This window comes from Erythrolamprus reginae, chromosome 8, assembly GCF_031021105.1.
Source record: "Erythrolamprus reginae isolate rEryReg1 chromosome 8, rEryReg1.hap1, whole genome shotgun sequence".
Lineage (NCBI taxonomy): Eukaryota > Metazoa > Chordata > Lepidosauria > Squamata > Dipsadidae > Erythrolamprus > Erythrolamprus reginae.
The window spans coordinates 8387749-8403497 of NC_091957.1; the positions used below are offsets into that span (position 1 = coordinate 8387749).

The window sequence follows — 15749 nt, forward strand, 5'->3', positions numbered from 1 at the left end:
ATATTAATATATATATATATATATGCTACTAGGCCCTACCTGTCAATGACTACTTCAGCTTCAACCACCACTGCCATTTGTTTGAAAGGACTCCTGTTTGAGCAGGGGGTTGGACTAGATGACCTACAAGGTCCCTTCCAACTCTAGTAATCTGATCTAATCTACAGTGGTCAGTGTCTGGGATGCACTACCCAACTCTGTGGTTTCATCCCCAAAATTTTTAACCTTAGTCTGGTCTATAGTTGACCTCATCCCATTCCTAAGAGGTCTCTAAACAGCGTGCATAAGGACATCAGCATGCCTGCCCTAAAGTCTCCATGTACTTCCTAAACATCTCATGTATTCATTACCATGTTTGTACATTTTATGTTTTCACAATCCTGTTTATACTTTTTCTGTAATCTTATATATGCTTGTCAAATTTTTAAAAAAAGAAACAGAAGGAAGAAGGAAAAAGGAGCATAATCTCCATGAATATATAGCCTCGCCAGCTCTGGTTATTTATTTAAAAGGTTCTCGCTATTTAATGAGTTAGATTACTAAGTTATTTCTTTTCCTCCCAAAGGGGGAAGCCAACCAAGTTTCTTTCTTTTCTTCATTATTGTATACGGCCCTGCGACCCCATCAGATTTTATTAATCCCCGGGAACAAATGAGGCTACTCGTAAAAGAAACTAGGGCTAACCTTTTAAACTGGTAATTCAACTGTCTATAAATGCTATCAACGTTTTTTGGCAAAGTCATACTGGTTTGAACAACAACCCAATGCTCCAACCTTAGATACAAATAGTTTCCTTTACTGTTGATGGGGTTTTATAAAACTGTTTTACGCTTTTAATAAGTGTAAACTGCCCAGATTAACTGGGGTTGATTTGGGTGGGTACAGAAATAAACAAATTGAATTTATTCCATGTTGGCATCAGAGTGACCTCTGGGTATCTCATCATGTGATAAGAGCATAGAATACAATTCAATTCCAAAAAGACTAACCAAAGAAGACAAACAAGATAAGGGTAAGATAAATATAAGATAAATGTGGTGAAACTGACCATCAATATACCAAAAACATAGTTCAACAATATTCACAATGGACTCATGAGGCCAACTGCATTGCTTTGTTTTGTTTCTATTTATTTATTTATTTGTTTGTTTGTTTGTTTGTTTGTTTGTTTGTTTGTTTATTTATCTATCTATCTATCTATCTATCTATCTATCTATCTATCTATCTATCTATCTATCTATTTATTTATTTATAATATGCTTCTCTTTGCAATTCTGGTCAGTGACCTGTTCTTTATTTATATCTTGTATCACATCATTTCCACCCCTCTCTCCCCTCTCCTCTTCTTTCTCCTCCTCTTTTCCTCTCCTCTCCCCTCTTTTTTCTTCCTTTTCTCTCCCTTCCCTTGCTTTTCTCTTCCTCTCCCTTCTCTTCCTCTCCTGTCCCTTCTTTTTTCTTCCTTTTCTCTCTTCCTTTCCTTTTCTCTCCTCTCCCTTCCCTTCTCTTCTCCTCTCCTTCTTTTCTCTTCCTCTCCTCTCCCTTTTTTATCTTCCTCTCTTTTCCCTTCTCTTCTTCTCCCTTCTTTTACTCTCCTCTCCCTTCTCTTCTCCTCCTTCCCATTTTCTTCTCTTTCTTTTCCTTTTCTCTCCTCTCCCTCCTCTTCTCTTCCTCCTCTTCTCCTCTCCCTTCTCTTCCTCTCCTCTCTCTTCTTTTATCTTCTCCTCTCCCTTCTCTTCTTTTCCTCCTTCTCTTCTCTTTTCCCTTCTCTTCCTCTCCTCCTTTCTTCTCGCTTCTCTTTCTATTCTCTACTTTCCCTTCCTCTCCTGTCCCTTCTCTCAGATGAGCAAATTCCACTTTATCATGCCGCTACATGAACAGAATCTTGTAAGTCTGAAAGGACAAAATTCCCCCTCTCCCCTTTGCAGCCTGAGAAGTTAGAACCATGCCTCATTCTCCATCTATGATTCAACCCCAGAAGGAAGTAGTGAAGAAATTAGATAGCCAGAAATTGACTCAGTATGGAAAAATGAAAGAGAAACAAGTTTTGGAATAATGTGTTCAATTCCTGAGACCTCAACTACAAAAAGATATTGATAAAATTGAACGGGTCCAAAGACGGGCTACAAAAAATGGTGGAAGGTCTTAAGCATGAAACTTATCAGGAAAGACTTCATGAACTCAATCTGTATAGTCTGGAGGACAGAAGGAAAAGGGGGGACATGATCGAAACATTTAAATATCTTAAAGGGTTAAATAAGGTTCAGGAGGGAAGTGTTTTTAATAGGAAAGTGAACAAAAGAACAAGGGGACACAATCTGAGGTGAGTTGGGGGAAAGATCAGAAGCCACGTGAGAAAATATTATTTGACCGAAAGAGTAGTAGATGCTTGGAACAAACTTCCAGCAGACGTGGTTGGTAAATCCGCAGTAACTGAATTTAAACATGCCTGGGATAAACATATATGCATCCTAAGATAAAGTTAAGGGCAGACTAGATGGACCATGAGGTCTTCTTCTGCCGTCAATCTTCCATGTTTCTATGTTTCTAAGATCCGGAGTTGAACATCTTTTGGCTTCAAGGTCAGTTCAGAACTACAAGGTGGTCCCTTTGCTATTCAGACTTGTTTAATGTTTGCAGATACAGCCTAACAACTTTCCGTAGTAGTGTTAAGTTACTACAAGCTACTTTGAAAGTGCTAAGTGTGTGTTTGACTCTGGGGAGTTTATGCAAGTCTTTGGAGTTCTTTTTTTTATTATTACTCCCACCCGCCCGTCTGTTAATGGAATTCCTGTTTTTATGGTTAATAGTAGATGTCCATGTAGCTATTAAAAGCTGTTCACAGGTTTTTCTAAAGCTTTTTATTCTTGGTCCCTCTATTTGTTTCTTCGGGAAATAAAATGGATCTGATATGTCTGTTCATGCCATTAGTAATCGTATAGACTGATTTCTAAAAAGTGAATAGCAACGAATGGCTTTCTTGCCAGAGTCTCCAATTTTGTTCTCATTTTCTTTATAGGATTGAAAATTCCTAGAAATTTCCCAGGACAACGATGGGGAGGGAAAAAAATTGCGAACAAAGGCAAGTAGGAAGATTCAAGGCCAGGATTTGTTTCCAAGATGTTTCTGTCGAATCTCTGCCTTGACTTGGATTATACGGATCAAATTGGCATGTCTGATAAACAAGGCTGAACTGATCAAATGCCTACAAATTGATTGAGCTTATCTGGATGTGTTCTGCCAATTTCATCCCTCCTCCCCTTCTTTTAAAAAAAATTGATTCCGAATGGATTCGATTTGATGGTCTGGTTTGAATAAAATCGAAGCAATTTGCCTACTCCAGAAAATCTCGTTGATTGAATAGACAATTTTGAATCAGATTCTACAGGGTTGGTAACTGCTCCTTGCGTTCTCCTTTTAAAAGAATAGCAAGCTTTTCTTTTTTGGTTTTCCTAGTAGAGCTATAACAACAACAACAGCAACAACCACAACAGCAGCAACAACCACAACAACAAAATAACAACAACAACAGAGTTGAAAGGGACCTTGGAGGTCTTGTAGTCCAACCCTCTACATGGGCAAGAGACCCTACACTACTTCAGACAAATGGTTATCCAACATCTGCTTAAAAACTTCCAGTGTTGGAGCATTCACAACTTCTGGAGGCTAGCCATTCCACTGGTTAATTGTTCTAACTGTCAGGAAATTTCTCCTTAATTCTAAGTTGTTTTGTTCCCACCCATTTCTTCTTGTTCAACCCTCAGGTGCTTTGGAGAATAGTTTGACTCCCTCTTCTTTGTGGCAACCCTGGAGATATTGGAAGACTACTATCATGTCTCCCCTGGTCCTTCTTTTCATTAAACTAGACATACCCAGTTCCTGTAACCTTTCTTCATATGTTTTAGCATCCAGTCCCCTAATCATCTTTGTTGCTCTTCTCCGCACTCTTTCTAGATGTCTCAACATCCTTTTTGCATTGTGGTGACCAAAACTGAATGTCATATTCCAAGTGTAGCCTTACCAAGGCCTTATAAAGTGGTATTAACACTTCATGTGATCTTGATTCAATCCCTCTGTTGATGCTGCCTAAAACTGTGTTGGCTTTTTTTGGCAGCTGCTGCACATTGCTGGCTCCTATTTAACTAGGACTCCAAGATCCCTCTCACAGTTGCTACTGTTGAGCAATGTACCGTATATGCTATACCTGTGCATTTTGTTTTAGCTAGTAGAAGTTTTATTTTGCCATTCTTCTGGGAGGTCTGTAGAAGTTTACGTGCATCTGTTTGTTAAGGAGGAGTTATCAGTGGTAGAAAGGAATGAATAAAAGGTGATTTAAGGGAGGGAGGGAGAGAGAGAGAGAGAAGAAAGAAAGAGAATGAAAGAAAGGAGGGAGGGAGGAAAGAGTGGAAGGGAAGGGAGATAAAGAAGGAAGGAAAAGCAGGAGAGAAATAAAAGAGAGAAGGAAGGAAGGAAAGAAAGAAAGAAAGAGTGGAAGGAAGGAAGGAAAAGTGGAAGGGAAGGGAGATAAAGAAGGAAGGAAAAGCAGGAGAGAAATAAAAGAGAGAAGGAAGGAAGGGAGGGAGGAAAGAAAGAAAGAAAGAGTGGAAGGAAGGAAGGAAAAAGTGGAAGGGAAGGGAGATAAAGAAGGAAGGAAAAGCAGGAGAGAAATAAAAGAGAGAAGGAAGGAAAGAAAGAAAGAAAGAAAGAAAGAGTGGAAGGAAGGAAGGAAAAAGTGGAAGGGAAGGGAGATAAAGAAGGAAGGAAGGAAAGCAGGAGAGAAAGAAAGAAAGAAAGAAAGAAAGGAGGGAGGGGGGAATGGGAAGGGAAAGGATATAAGAAAAGAAGGGAGGAAAGAGTGGAAGGGAAAGGAGATAAAGAAGGAAGGAAGGAAAGCAGGAGAGAAAGAGAAAGAAGGAAGGAAGGTATGAGAGATAAGAAAGGAAGGAAAGAAAGCAGGAGAAAAAGAAGAAAAGAAGGAAGGAAGAGAAAGAAAGAGAAAAACTCTATGATTATATTTAAATGACTGAAAAAGCGAAACCACATTCTAGAAAGCTAGTTCCTCTTTGCCTTTCTTTCACACACTGATCTATGGTTCAGCAGGATATGCCGCTGAGAACTTCATGAGCAAGCTGATTGAGTTTACGAGCAGAGTCCTCAGAGCCACTTTCTTTTTTGCTCGACTTCCTTCTTTCCCGAAGGTGCCTCTTCCTTTCCATGAATTTCACTGGATTTGGCCCTATGAAGACGATCTGTCTGCCTCGGGGTTCCTCGTCTCCTTGATCAAACTCCATTTTTAAGGCTTTTCCCCCACTCTCGGATGGGCTGATCCTGAAATATGTCCAGCAAGGGTCGGGTCTTCTCACCGGCATGCTTCACCTTTTCCTTGGCTATGCTTTTTGAGCTGAACTTGAAAACCAGAAGCCTCAGTCCCTGTTTGGAGGTAAGCGATGGACTTGCTTGCTTGTTTACTGTTGCCTTGGTACATGAAGCTAAAACAATAGGTTTCTGGAATTGGGAATTCCAAGCAAGGCTGGAATCTTTGAAAACCACAGAATGATGAAATTACTGTGGTGGAATGTAATCTGGATTCCCGGGAGGGAGGGGCTGCTTTACAGAGGGCAACGAGGCAGTGGAGGATGGATATTTTGGCCAGGAGGGAAAAAAAGTTGAAGAAAGCTCCTCTCTAGCAATTCTGAGAACATATCTTTAGTTAGGTATAGTATATACTATAGTATAAGGGCAGACTAGATGGACCATGAGGTCTTTTTCTGCCATAATTCCTCTATGTTTCTAGGTAAACAGTGGCTTTAGTTTGGCAAGATTCTGTCTACAGGTAGAGGACAATAAAGGAAACTACATTTATTTATTTGTTTATTTGTTTGTCTGTCTGTCTGTCTGTCTGTCTGCTTGCTTGCTTGCTTGATTATTTATTTGATTTTTATGCTGCCCAACTCCCTAAGGACAAAAAACTGCAACATCCTAGAACAGGGGTAGGCAAAGTTGGCTCTTCTATGACTTCTGGACTTCAGCTCCCAAAATTCCTGAGCCAATCATGCTAGTTCAGGAATTCTGGGAGTTGAAATCCACATGTCATAGAAGAGCCAACTTTGCCTACCCCTGTTCTAGACAATTTTGAAAGACCAGCCTAGTTTTTTCAGGAGCTCTCTCCTTATTGTTGCTTCCTGATATCTCCAGAAGTTGTGTGTGCTCCAACCCTGGAGGCTTTTTAAAGAAGAGATCGGGTCAACCAGTTCTTTGAAATGGTTGGGAGGTAGAAGAATCCCAATCAAGTTATCAGTGGAATGACGTGCCTGCAGAAGTTATGGGTGATCCATCACAGGAGGTTTATGAGAAGAGATTGGACAACCCTTTAGTGGAAATGGTATAGGGCAGGGATGGTGAACCTATGGCATGGGTGCCACAGGTGGCATGTGGAGCCATATCTACTGGCACACGAGCCATTGTCCTAGCTCAGCTCCAGTGTGATGTGTGTGCCAGCCAGGTGATGTGTGGCTCACACAGAGGCTCTGGGAGGGCATTTTTGGCTTCCAGAGAGCCCCTGGGGGATGTGGAAGGGCATTTTACCCTCCCCCAGCTCCAGGGAAGCCTTTGGAGAATGGGGAGGGTGAAACCCAAGCCTACTGGGCCCACCAGAATTTGGGGAAAAAGGTCATTTCCAGCCTCCAGAGGGCTTCTGGGAGTCAGGGGAAGCTGTTTTCACCCTCCCCAGGCATTGGATTATGGCTGTGGGCACTCGCACATGAGTGATAGCATGCGCCCAAGCTCTTTTGGCACCCAGGGGGGAAAAGGTTCGCCACCACTAGTATAGGGTCTTCTGTTTGAGCAGAAGAGATCAAACTCCATTTTTTGATGGAGAATATTTGTAGCTCAGGGTTGAAATGAGGGGTCCTTGGTGCCCTCTGATCTTGGTTGTTTTCTTGAAGTCTTTTCATTACCCAACTAGATAGTATCATCAGTGTGAGGAGGAGGAGGAGGAGGAGGAGGAGGAGGAGGAGGAGGAAGAAGAGGAGGAAGAGGAAGAGAAAGAGAAAGAGGAGGAGAAGGGTGATTATGAGGACTTGGTGCTCTCTGAACTTGGTTGTTTTCTTGAAGTTAGTTTATTAGCCAACTAGGTAGTATCATCAGTGCAAGGAGGAGGAGGAGAACGAGGAGGAGGAGGACTGTGAGGCTCTTGGTGCTCTCTAAGCTTGCTTGTTTTCTTGCAGACATTTCACTACCCAACTAGACAACATCATCAGTGCTAGAAGGAAATGGGGTCTGCTCTGTGTTTATATACACACCTCCTTATAGCATTGATGATGTTACCCCAATTTTGTGTAATGAAACATCTGCAATAAAATAAACCAAGCTCAGAGAACACCCAACGGGCCTTCAGATTACAAGGAAGGAACACTTTCTATTGACGGTCTCTTCTACTTCTACAGGTAGTCCCAGGCCACTCGTACAGGTGCATGGAGCTGAACCTCACTAGGATCCCTTCCAGTGTCCCAAACACCACCCAGAACTTGGATCTGAGTTTCAACCCACTGAAAATCCTGCACACCAATTATTTCTCAGCGGTTTTTGCCCTGAGATTTCTGGACCTCACTAGGTAAGGAGCCTCAACAGAAATAACAAGAAGATGGGGTAGGGGATAGCACCATTTTTGGGATGTGCTTCCTTTCGTAAAACCAAGGTCTCAGCTTCCGGGGTCCATAACAGATGGCAGTCAGTTGTGTGAATAGGAAAATCAGTCAATCAATGAATGAGTCTAGGGCTGTGACGGCGAACCTATGGCTTATGTGCCAGAGGTGGCACGCACAGCCCTCTCTGTGGGCATGTTAACATAAGAAGAGCCATGCTCAAAAGAACAGCCAAAGCCCATCGATCCAGCATTCTGTGTCACACAGTGGCCCACCAATTGTCTGTGGGGATCCTGAGCAGCAAAAGAAGGCAAAAACCTTCCTTTCCCTTGACCCCCAGCAAATGGTACCCAAGGGAATCCTGCCTGCCTCAACCAACATAGAGGCGGCACTTGGACATCCATTCCAATAACCACCTAAGATACACTTGGCATCCATGAATCTGTCTAATCCTGCCTTGAAGCTTTCCATGTTGACAGCTGTCACGACTTCCTCTGGAAGGGAATTTCATAAACCAATGACCCTCTGGGCGAAGAAATATTTCCCTTTATTTGTCCTCGCTTTCATACCTATGAGCTTTAGGGAGGGCCCTCTCATCCTAGTACTGTGTGATAGAGAAAATATTTTTTCTCTATCCACCTTTTCTATCCCATGCATGATTTTATACACTTCGATCAAGTCGTCTCTTAAACGCCGTCTTTCAAGGCTGAAGAGACCAAGGTGCTGCAACCTAGTTTCATTTCCTTGATCACTCTTGTTGCCCTTTTTGGCATTTGTCCCCAAAATACGCACCATCGTCATCTGCTTTTTTGGTTTCCAGTGGACGCATATGCACCGGCCATCTGGTTTTCACGCACACCAGAGCATTGAAAACCTGAAGACCAGCTGGCTAGTGCGCATGCACAGGTGTTCAATTTTCCAGTACTCTGGCATGCATGCGCACTCATTCTGGTTTGGGCAATTGGTGCTGCAAAGGTTTGCCATCACTGGTCTAGGGCAATGCTCAGCCATCCACATCATGGTTGTGCCAAGGTTCCAGGTAGCATCCGAACTAAATCACAGTCCGAGTCAAAGTTCCAATTTATTGCCAGACCGATCCTGGCACCTACACTGGGAAGCCTGAATCCGAGTTTCTCACGCAGTTGAAATTTAACATCCCTTGTCCACCACCCACAAACTTGTCACGTTGCCCACTCAGATTGTGCCAGCGTGACAACTCCTTCCGCTTCCAGCCAGTTGGGTGGGCATCGGATGGCCTTGTACTTCTTGAAAGAATGCTTCGTCGGTGCATCTGCCCCTCCCAAGTTTCCATCAACATCAGGCCTTCTATAAATAGTGTGGCAAGCTACTGAATTATCACCAACTTCTGCACCGGCTTGACAGGCAGCCTTCCCTCAAGAAAAAGATGTATCCCGAAGTGGAGAGAGAGATTACAAGGGGTTAACCCATTTAATCACCCCTGCAACTGGAATTTCTTGGGGTTTTTTCTTTGAAGACATTTTGCTCCTCATCCAAGAAGCTTCTTCAGCTCTGGCTGGATGGTGGGGAATGGAAGTATTTATATTCCTTGCAGACAGCTGTTCATTTGCATCCTTTTTAGAAAGACCTTGAGGCCACATGGAGGTCTGATGTGTCCTCAGGATCCCCTGCATAGTGCAAAGTGAGGACACAAATAACCCTCAACAACTCTATAAAAGGATGCAAATGACCAGCTTTCTGCAAGGAGTTTAAATCCTTCCATTCCCCACCATCCAGTCCAGAGCTGAAGAAGCTGCTCTGATGAGAAGTGAAACGTCTTCAACAAAAAACCCCAAGAAAGTTCAGTTGCTTCTTGAAAAAGCCCTTTTGGAACAGTAATAAGTAAAGTAATTTAGGCAAGTTATTTTTTTTTTTAATGACAGCTAGGGCTGGGCATTTTTGCTCCAAGTAGAATTCTACTTTTCCACATTTGATTTTCATTGGAATAGAAGCTGGTTGCATTGTAGGGCTTTTTTCCATTTTGACTTTAACAGATTTTTTTTGGGAATGTACCATTTATTAGTATAGGTGTGTGTGTGTTTGTGTTTGTGTGTAGGAAAAATAAATAAGTCCTTCATATCTTTCAGCCCTTTAAAATTAATCACTTTGCTTCCTTAAACGCTGTTCTTGTGCAATTGTCTTGTCGGTTAATTTTTGTTTTATTTTTGTTTTTAAGGAATGCATTGTTTCTCACTTCCCCTTCCCGTCTTAAGAGTTTAAATTTTATGCTGGATGTGGAAGTTCACAAGTTCACTATCTTATGAAAAGGCAATTCTTTAAGTGGCCACTTTTGCCCAGATTCAAAGTAGATTTCAGAAGTGGGAAAATGCTAAATCGGTATAAAAATATCAGATGAGAAAGCTGTGCAAAAATTTGAATTGACTATGAATCTAAGTGAATATTTAGATCTGGTAGCCAAAGCTGTTAAATCCTCTTGGAGCTTTTCCAAGTCAGCCCACTGTCTTTGGGCATGGTTTGAACTGAAAATCTGAATCTGATATTGCATCTTTACGGTTCTTGACTGTCAGTCAAATCTTTATCCAGGTCATATATAGGGAGTGGACATAAAAACGGAAACACCCTGTAGCTCTTCTGTGGAATCCAGATTTGTGAAGCTCCCTTCGAACAGTTTTTGTGGAAACTGGGTTCTGTACGTGTCTATTGAGCTCTGCAGTGATTTTAGGAGCTGCGGTCTTGCGATCCACTCTAACAATTTGCTTTAGAGTCCGACGGTCTCTCTCAGACAACTTCGACTTTCGACCTGTGCTTGGCTAAGGACATTTTCCCTTCTCTTTCAAAAGCAGTCATGACTTTTGAGACATGACCACTTGAAATGCCAAACCTTTGGGCACTTTCTGTTACACTAGCACCTGCCATTCAAGCACCAACAATTTGAAAGTCTGAGAGGTCTGCCATTTCTAGAAGGTTATAACCAATTTCCTTAAATTTATGTTAAAAAGGTAGTTTAAAAAAAACATCAAAATCAGAATTTTTAAAAAACATTAAAATACGTCAAGTTTTGATTGATTTGAACATGTTCAAACATTATGATGCCAAAAAGTCAAGTGTTTCCACTTTTTGGTCCACCCCCTGTATATATGCCATATGTGTACATACATATTACACACAGGCACACAAAAATATACATTATCCACTATATAAACTGTATGCTTACGTACACACATACACACACACGCAGCTCTTCTAGAATTATACACATTTAACCTCATTTACTGCAATAGGAAAAACATAAAATGAGGACCCGGATTGTGGGGGCAATAGCCTAGCTCTGTTAAAAAGTGCTATTGCTAACATGCTGTAAGCCGCCCTGGGTCTAAGGAGAAGGGCGGCATAAAAATTGAATAAATAAGTAAGTAAGTAAGTAAGTAAGTAAGTAAGTAAGTAAGTAAGCAAGTAAGCAAGTAAGCAAGTAAGCAAGGAAGCAAGGAAGCAAGGAAGCAAGGAAGCAAGGAAGCAAGGAAGCAAGCAAGCAAGCAAGCAAGCAAGCAAGCAAGCAAGCAAGCAAGCAAGCAAGCAAGCAAGCAAGCAAGCAAGCAAGCAAACAAACAAACAAACAAACAAATAAATAAATAAATAAATAAATAAATAAATAAATAAATAAATAAATAAATAAATAAATAAATAAATACCCAGAGCCCCGAAGGAACAAAAAAGAAAAACAATCAAAAATTTTCTACCGGTTCTGCGTAACTGACTGTACCCGTAGGAGCCATCACTGAAGACTAATAAATAACTAAGTAACTAAGTAACTGAATAACTAAATAAATTTGACTGATAGGTGCACCATTGAACTTTCACTTTCTCTTTTCTCTGACACCCCCCTCCCCTATTCCAATAGGTGTCATCTCTGGAAGATTGAAGACAATGCTTTTATGGGACTCAACAGCCTTTTGGTCTTGATCCTGACAGGCAATCCCCTCCAGATCTTGGGACCAAGGGCTTTTCACCACTTGCCTTCTTTGCAACGATTGGTTGCTGTCGAAACCAATTTGTTCTCGTTGGCCACCTTCCCCATTGGGCACCTCACTTCTCTCCAAGAGTTGAATCTGAGTCACAATCACATCAGCTCCTTGAAACTGCCTGGCTATTTCTCCTACCTAATCAGTCTCCAGCGCTTGAGCTTCCATTTAAACGAGATCTCCTCCGTCTGGGTAGGAGATCTGGATGCTTTAGCAAGCCCGAATGTGACGTTGGTGCTTTCTAGGAACGAGATCAAACACGTCGAACGGAACGCCTTCGCGGGGCTTCACCTGCAACAGCTGGTTTTGAGAGGCTGCTTTGAGGACCGCGTCGTTATGCACGACAGCATCCAGAACATGTCCAGTTTGCACGTCAACGGTTTGTTGATAGGACAATACAGAGATATCCGAAGGCTGGATGGCCTTGACAAAACTCTTTTAGATCTCCTATGTGTCATGCATTTACAGGAGCTCACTGTCATTGAAATGGGCAACCTAGAAACCGGAAGTACCCTCTCGCCTTGTCTCAACAATATTTCCAGCGTGCGAGTGATCCATATGTCTATCAGTGAAGACTTTGAGTTTCCAAATAACTCCAACATTTCCCAACTTGAGTTGAAGAACATGGCAGAGGACGTGGTGCCTGCTCGCAAAATCTCTTCCTTAACGAAGCTAAAAGTGCTTCGCATCACTCACAATAAATATCTCAGATACTTCGAGAAGTATTTTGAAGGCCTCCAAAACTTAGAGATCTTGGATCTTAGCGTTAACAAGCTGGTCGCTCGCCTGCCTTGGGTCGAATTCCTGGAGGGAGTTCCCAATCTAAAGCACTTGAACCTCAGCTTCAACACGGAAATCAGGTTACTAATTGAATGCAGTGGGCCGGCCAAGCTGGAATACCTCGATTTACAACACACGAGCCTCGTCTCACCTGGAATAGTCCCTTCATTTATCTGTCTCAACCATCTGATTTATCTCGATATTTCCTACACAGGCACCACGGTTATAGCTCAGTGTTCGTTCTGTGGCTTACACAGCCTGCGCGTACTGAAAATGGCGGGCAACGGCTTTGCAAACGGTCAGCTGGTTGACAATTTCCGGAACCTCACCACGCTGCACTTTTTAGACATTTCCAATTGCCAACTCAAAAGTATCTCTCTCAGCAGCTTAACGTCCCTCCGTGAACTCCAGCTGTTGAACGTCAGCCACAATAAACTGCTAGGTCTCCACCCCGAGACTTATGTGCACGTCCCTCTTCTCCACACCCTGGATTTTCACAACAACCAGTTGCCTGCTTTGATGGAGGAAGATCTTAAGAACCTACCTGCTAGCTTGAAACATCTGGACCTCTCGGAGAATCTTTTTGATTGCTCATGTGATCACGTGTATTTCTTGCGCTGGACCAAAAACTCCTCCGCCCTCCTTCGAAATGTCCAAAACATGGTCTGCTACAGCCCTTCGGACTTGAAAAATGTGCAAGTGATGGATTTCGCCTTGGCCTCCTGTGAGATCAACACAACCACCGTGGCTGTTTCGGTGACCGTCGTTGTGGTTCTGATCGTCATCGCGATTCTGTGTTATAAATATTATTTCCACCTCTACTATATCATGGTGCTCTTCATTGGAAACAAGTTCTCCGAGGAGAAGGAAATGGTCTACGATGCCTTTGTGATCTTCTCCAGTAAGGACCAGGAATGGGTGACAGAAAAACTGCAGCAACCTCTGGAAGAGGAATTGCCCTACTTCCGTCTATGTCTTTTCTACCGGGATTTCATCCCTGGCGTTTCCATCATCACCAACATCATCAAAGAAGGTTTCCAGTCCAGCCGAAAAGTCATCGCTGTGGTGTCAGATAACTTCCTGGAAAGCCATTGGTGTAACTTCGAACTCGAGGTGGCTCAGTCTTGGCAATTGGTGGAGAGAAAAGCCAGCCTCATTTTAGTAGTCTTAGAAGGGGTGGACAAAACAGCCCTACACCGTAAACTGGGGTTGTTCCGTTATTTACGGAGAAACACTTTCTTGACCTGGAAGGACCGAGATCTCAGCCGTCATGTCTTCTTAAGGCAGTTGAGATCGGCCTTGCTTGAAGGCAAAAAATGGACCGAAGAGGAACTTAGGCTAATGGTGAGAAATGGGTGATGTCTATCTTTGCTGTCCGACTGAGACAGTCAGTCTAATTTAAAGGAAGCCTTCAAGAACAGGTGATCTCACCTTTCCATTTTGGGACCTAATCATCCCAAGTCTATGGGGATTCTCAGCCATCCAGGTCAGAGGTGGGCTGGGGCTGGTTTACATTGGTCAACTAGACAATGTCGGATTAGGTGGGACAGAGAGGAAGAGCCTTCTATGTGGGGGGCTCAACCCCCCACCCTCCTTTCTTTCCGCAAGAGTCTTAAGACTCATCTATGCCACCAAACCTGATCCTTGAATGTGTGAATGAAAACTGATCAAATGGGAATGACTGTTTTTTTATGGTTTGGGGGATTTTCAGGTTTTTATTTTATTTATTTATTTTATTATTTAGATTTGTATGCCGCCCCTCTCCGCAGACTCGGGGCAGCTCACAGCAAAACAAAACAATTCATGACAAATCTAAATTATAATTTAAAATATTTTAAAAAACCCATTTACTAAACAAACATACCTACAAACATACCATGCATAAATTGTATATGCCCAGGGGAGATATCTCAGTTCCCCCATGCCTGACGACAAAGGTGGGTTTTAAGGAGCTTACGAAAGGCAAGGAGAGTAGGGGCAGTCCTAATCTCTGGGGGGAGCTGCTTCCAGAGAGTCGGGGCCGCCACAGAGAAGGCTCTTCCCCTGGGGCCCGCCAACCGACATTGTTTAGTTGACGGGACCCGGAGAAGGCCCACTCTGTGGGACCTAATCGGTCTCTGGGATTCGTGCGGCATAGTTTTATATTTAATTAATTGGATTTAGGACGTTATGCATTATTTTATCATAGGATGTGAGCCGCCCCGAGTCCTCGGAGAGAGGCAGCATAAAAGTCCAATAAATAAATAAAATAAATACCACCACTTCAGGCGAACCAGTAGTTAAGATCAAGGGTGGGTTCCACTCACCTTCGCTACTGGTATGCATCACGAAGTATTGCTGCACACTCAGGGCACCGGTAGCAGGAGATAGGAGCAATCCACCCCTGTGCTCTGGGAATTATTTTCTATCTATGTGGTATCTAAGAAGGAGCCGTTAAGAAAAACAAGACACCACATTTTGACAGAAGCTATGACTTTCTCCTTTTTTAAAAAACAAAAATGATGAAAACATGTAAATTAATTTGTGTGACACTAATGGAAATGACCGAAGAAGGTTCGTAAATAAAGGTCTAAATTATTGCAATCTTACTTTGTCCATGCTTAGCAAGATAATGATAGCAAGAGATATTGGCAGAGGGGAGAAAAATATTGTAAACCTGCAGGTGCGAGGTTTAAAAGCAAATGTTTTTGACCATTTGACCATTTATCTAGCTTTACTAGATAAATGGTCAAAGCAATGGAAACTGCAGTTTAATGTTTCCAAATGTAAAATAATGCACCTGGGGAAAAGGAATCTTCAATCTGAGTCCTATATTGGCAGTTCTGTGTTAGCAAAAACTTCAGAAGAGTGGTTTAGTGATTTCTGACAGTCCCAAAATGGGTGAACAGTGCAGTCAGGAGGTAGGGAAAGTGAATAGAATGCTTGGCTGCATAGCTAGAGGGGAAACAAGCAGGAAGAGGGAAACTGATCCTGCTGTATAGAGCACTGGTGAGACCACATTTGGAATACTGTGTTCAGTTCTGGGGACCTCACCTACAAAAGGATATTGATAAAATTGAATGGGTCCAAAGACGGGCTACAAAAATGGTGGAAACTTATCAGAAAAGTATAAAATGTATGAGGAAAGACTTAATGAACTCAATCTGTACAGTCTGGAGGACAGAAGGGAAAGAGGGAACATGATCGAAACATTTAAATACGTTAAAGGGTTAAATAAGGTTCAGGAGAGAAGTGTTTTTAATAGGAAAGTTAACCCAAGAACAAGGGGGCACAATTTGAGGTTAGTTGGGGGAAAGATCAGAAGCAACATGGGAAAATATTATTCGACTAA

The 15749-nt window shown here is 42.4% G+C and overlaps 1 protein-coding gene across 1 annotated transcript; it reads left to right on the plus strand.

Moving 5' to 3' along the window:
* The first annotated feature begins 5332 nt into the window (after nt 1–5332).
* On the plus strand, nt 5333–13974 carry TLR4 (toll like receptor 4). The gene is made up of 3 exons (XM_070758201.1): nt 5333–5437; nt 7443–7609; nt 11518–13974. The coding sequence occupies exons 1-3, from the start codon at nt 5333–5335 to the stop codon at nt 13775–13777; spliced, it is 2532 nt and encodes an 843-aa protein (XP_070614302.1). The 3' UTR covers nt 13778–13974.
* The last annotated feature ends 1775 nt before the right edge of the window (nt 13975–15749 follow it).

Bases quoted from the DNA above. Each gene is read 5' to 3' on its own strand.
- TLR4 (XM_070758201.1), top strand. From the start codon at position 5,333: ATGTCCAGCAAGGGTCGGGTCTTCTCACCGGCATGCTTCACCTTTTCC. The intron at 5,438-7,442 runs GTAAGCGATGGA...CTACTTCTACAG, and splicing joins GCCTCAGTCCCTGTTTGGAG to GTAGTCCCAGGCCACTCGTA. The intron at 7,610-11,517 runs GTAAGGAGCCTC...CTATTCCAATAG, and splicing joins AGATTTCTGGACCTCACTAG to GTGTCATCTCTGGAAGATTG.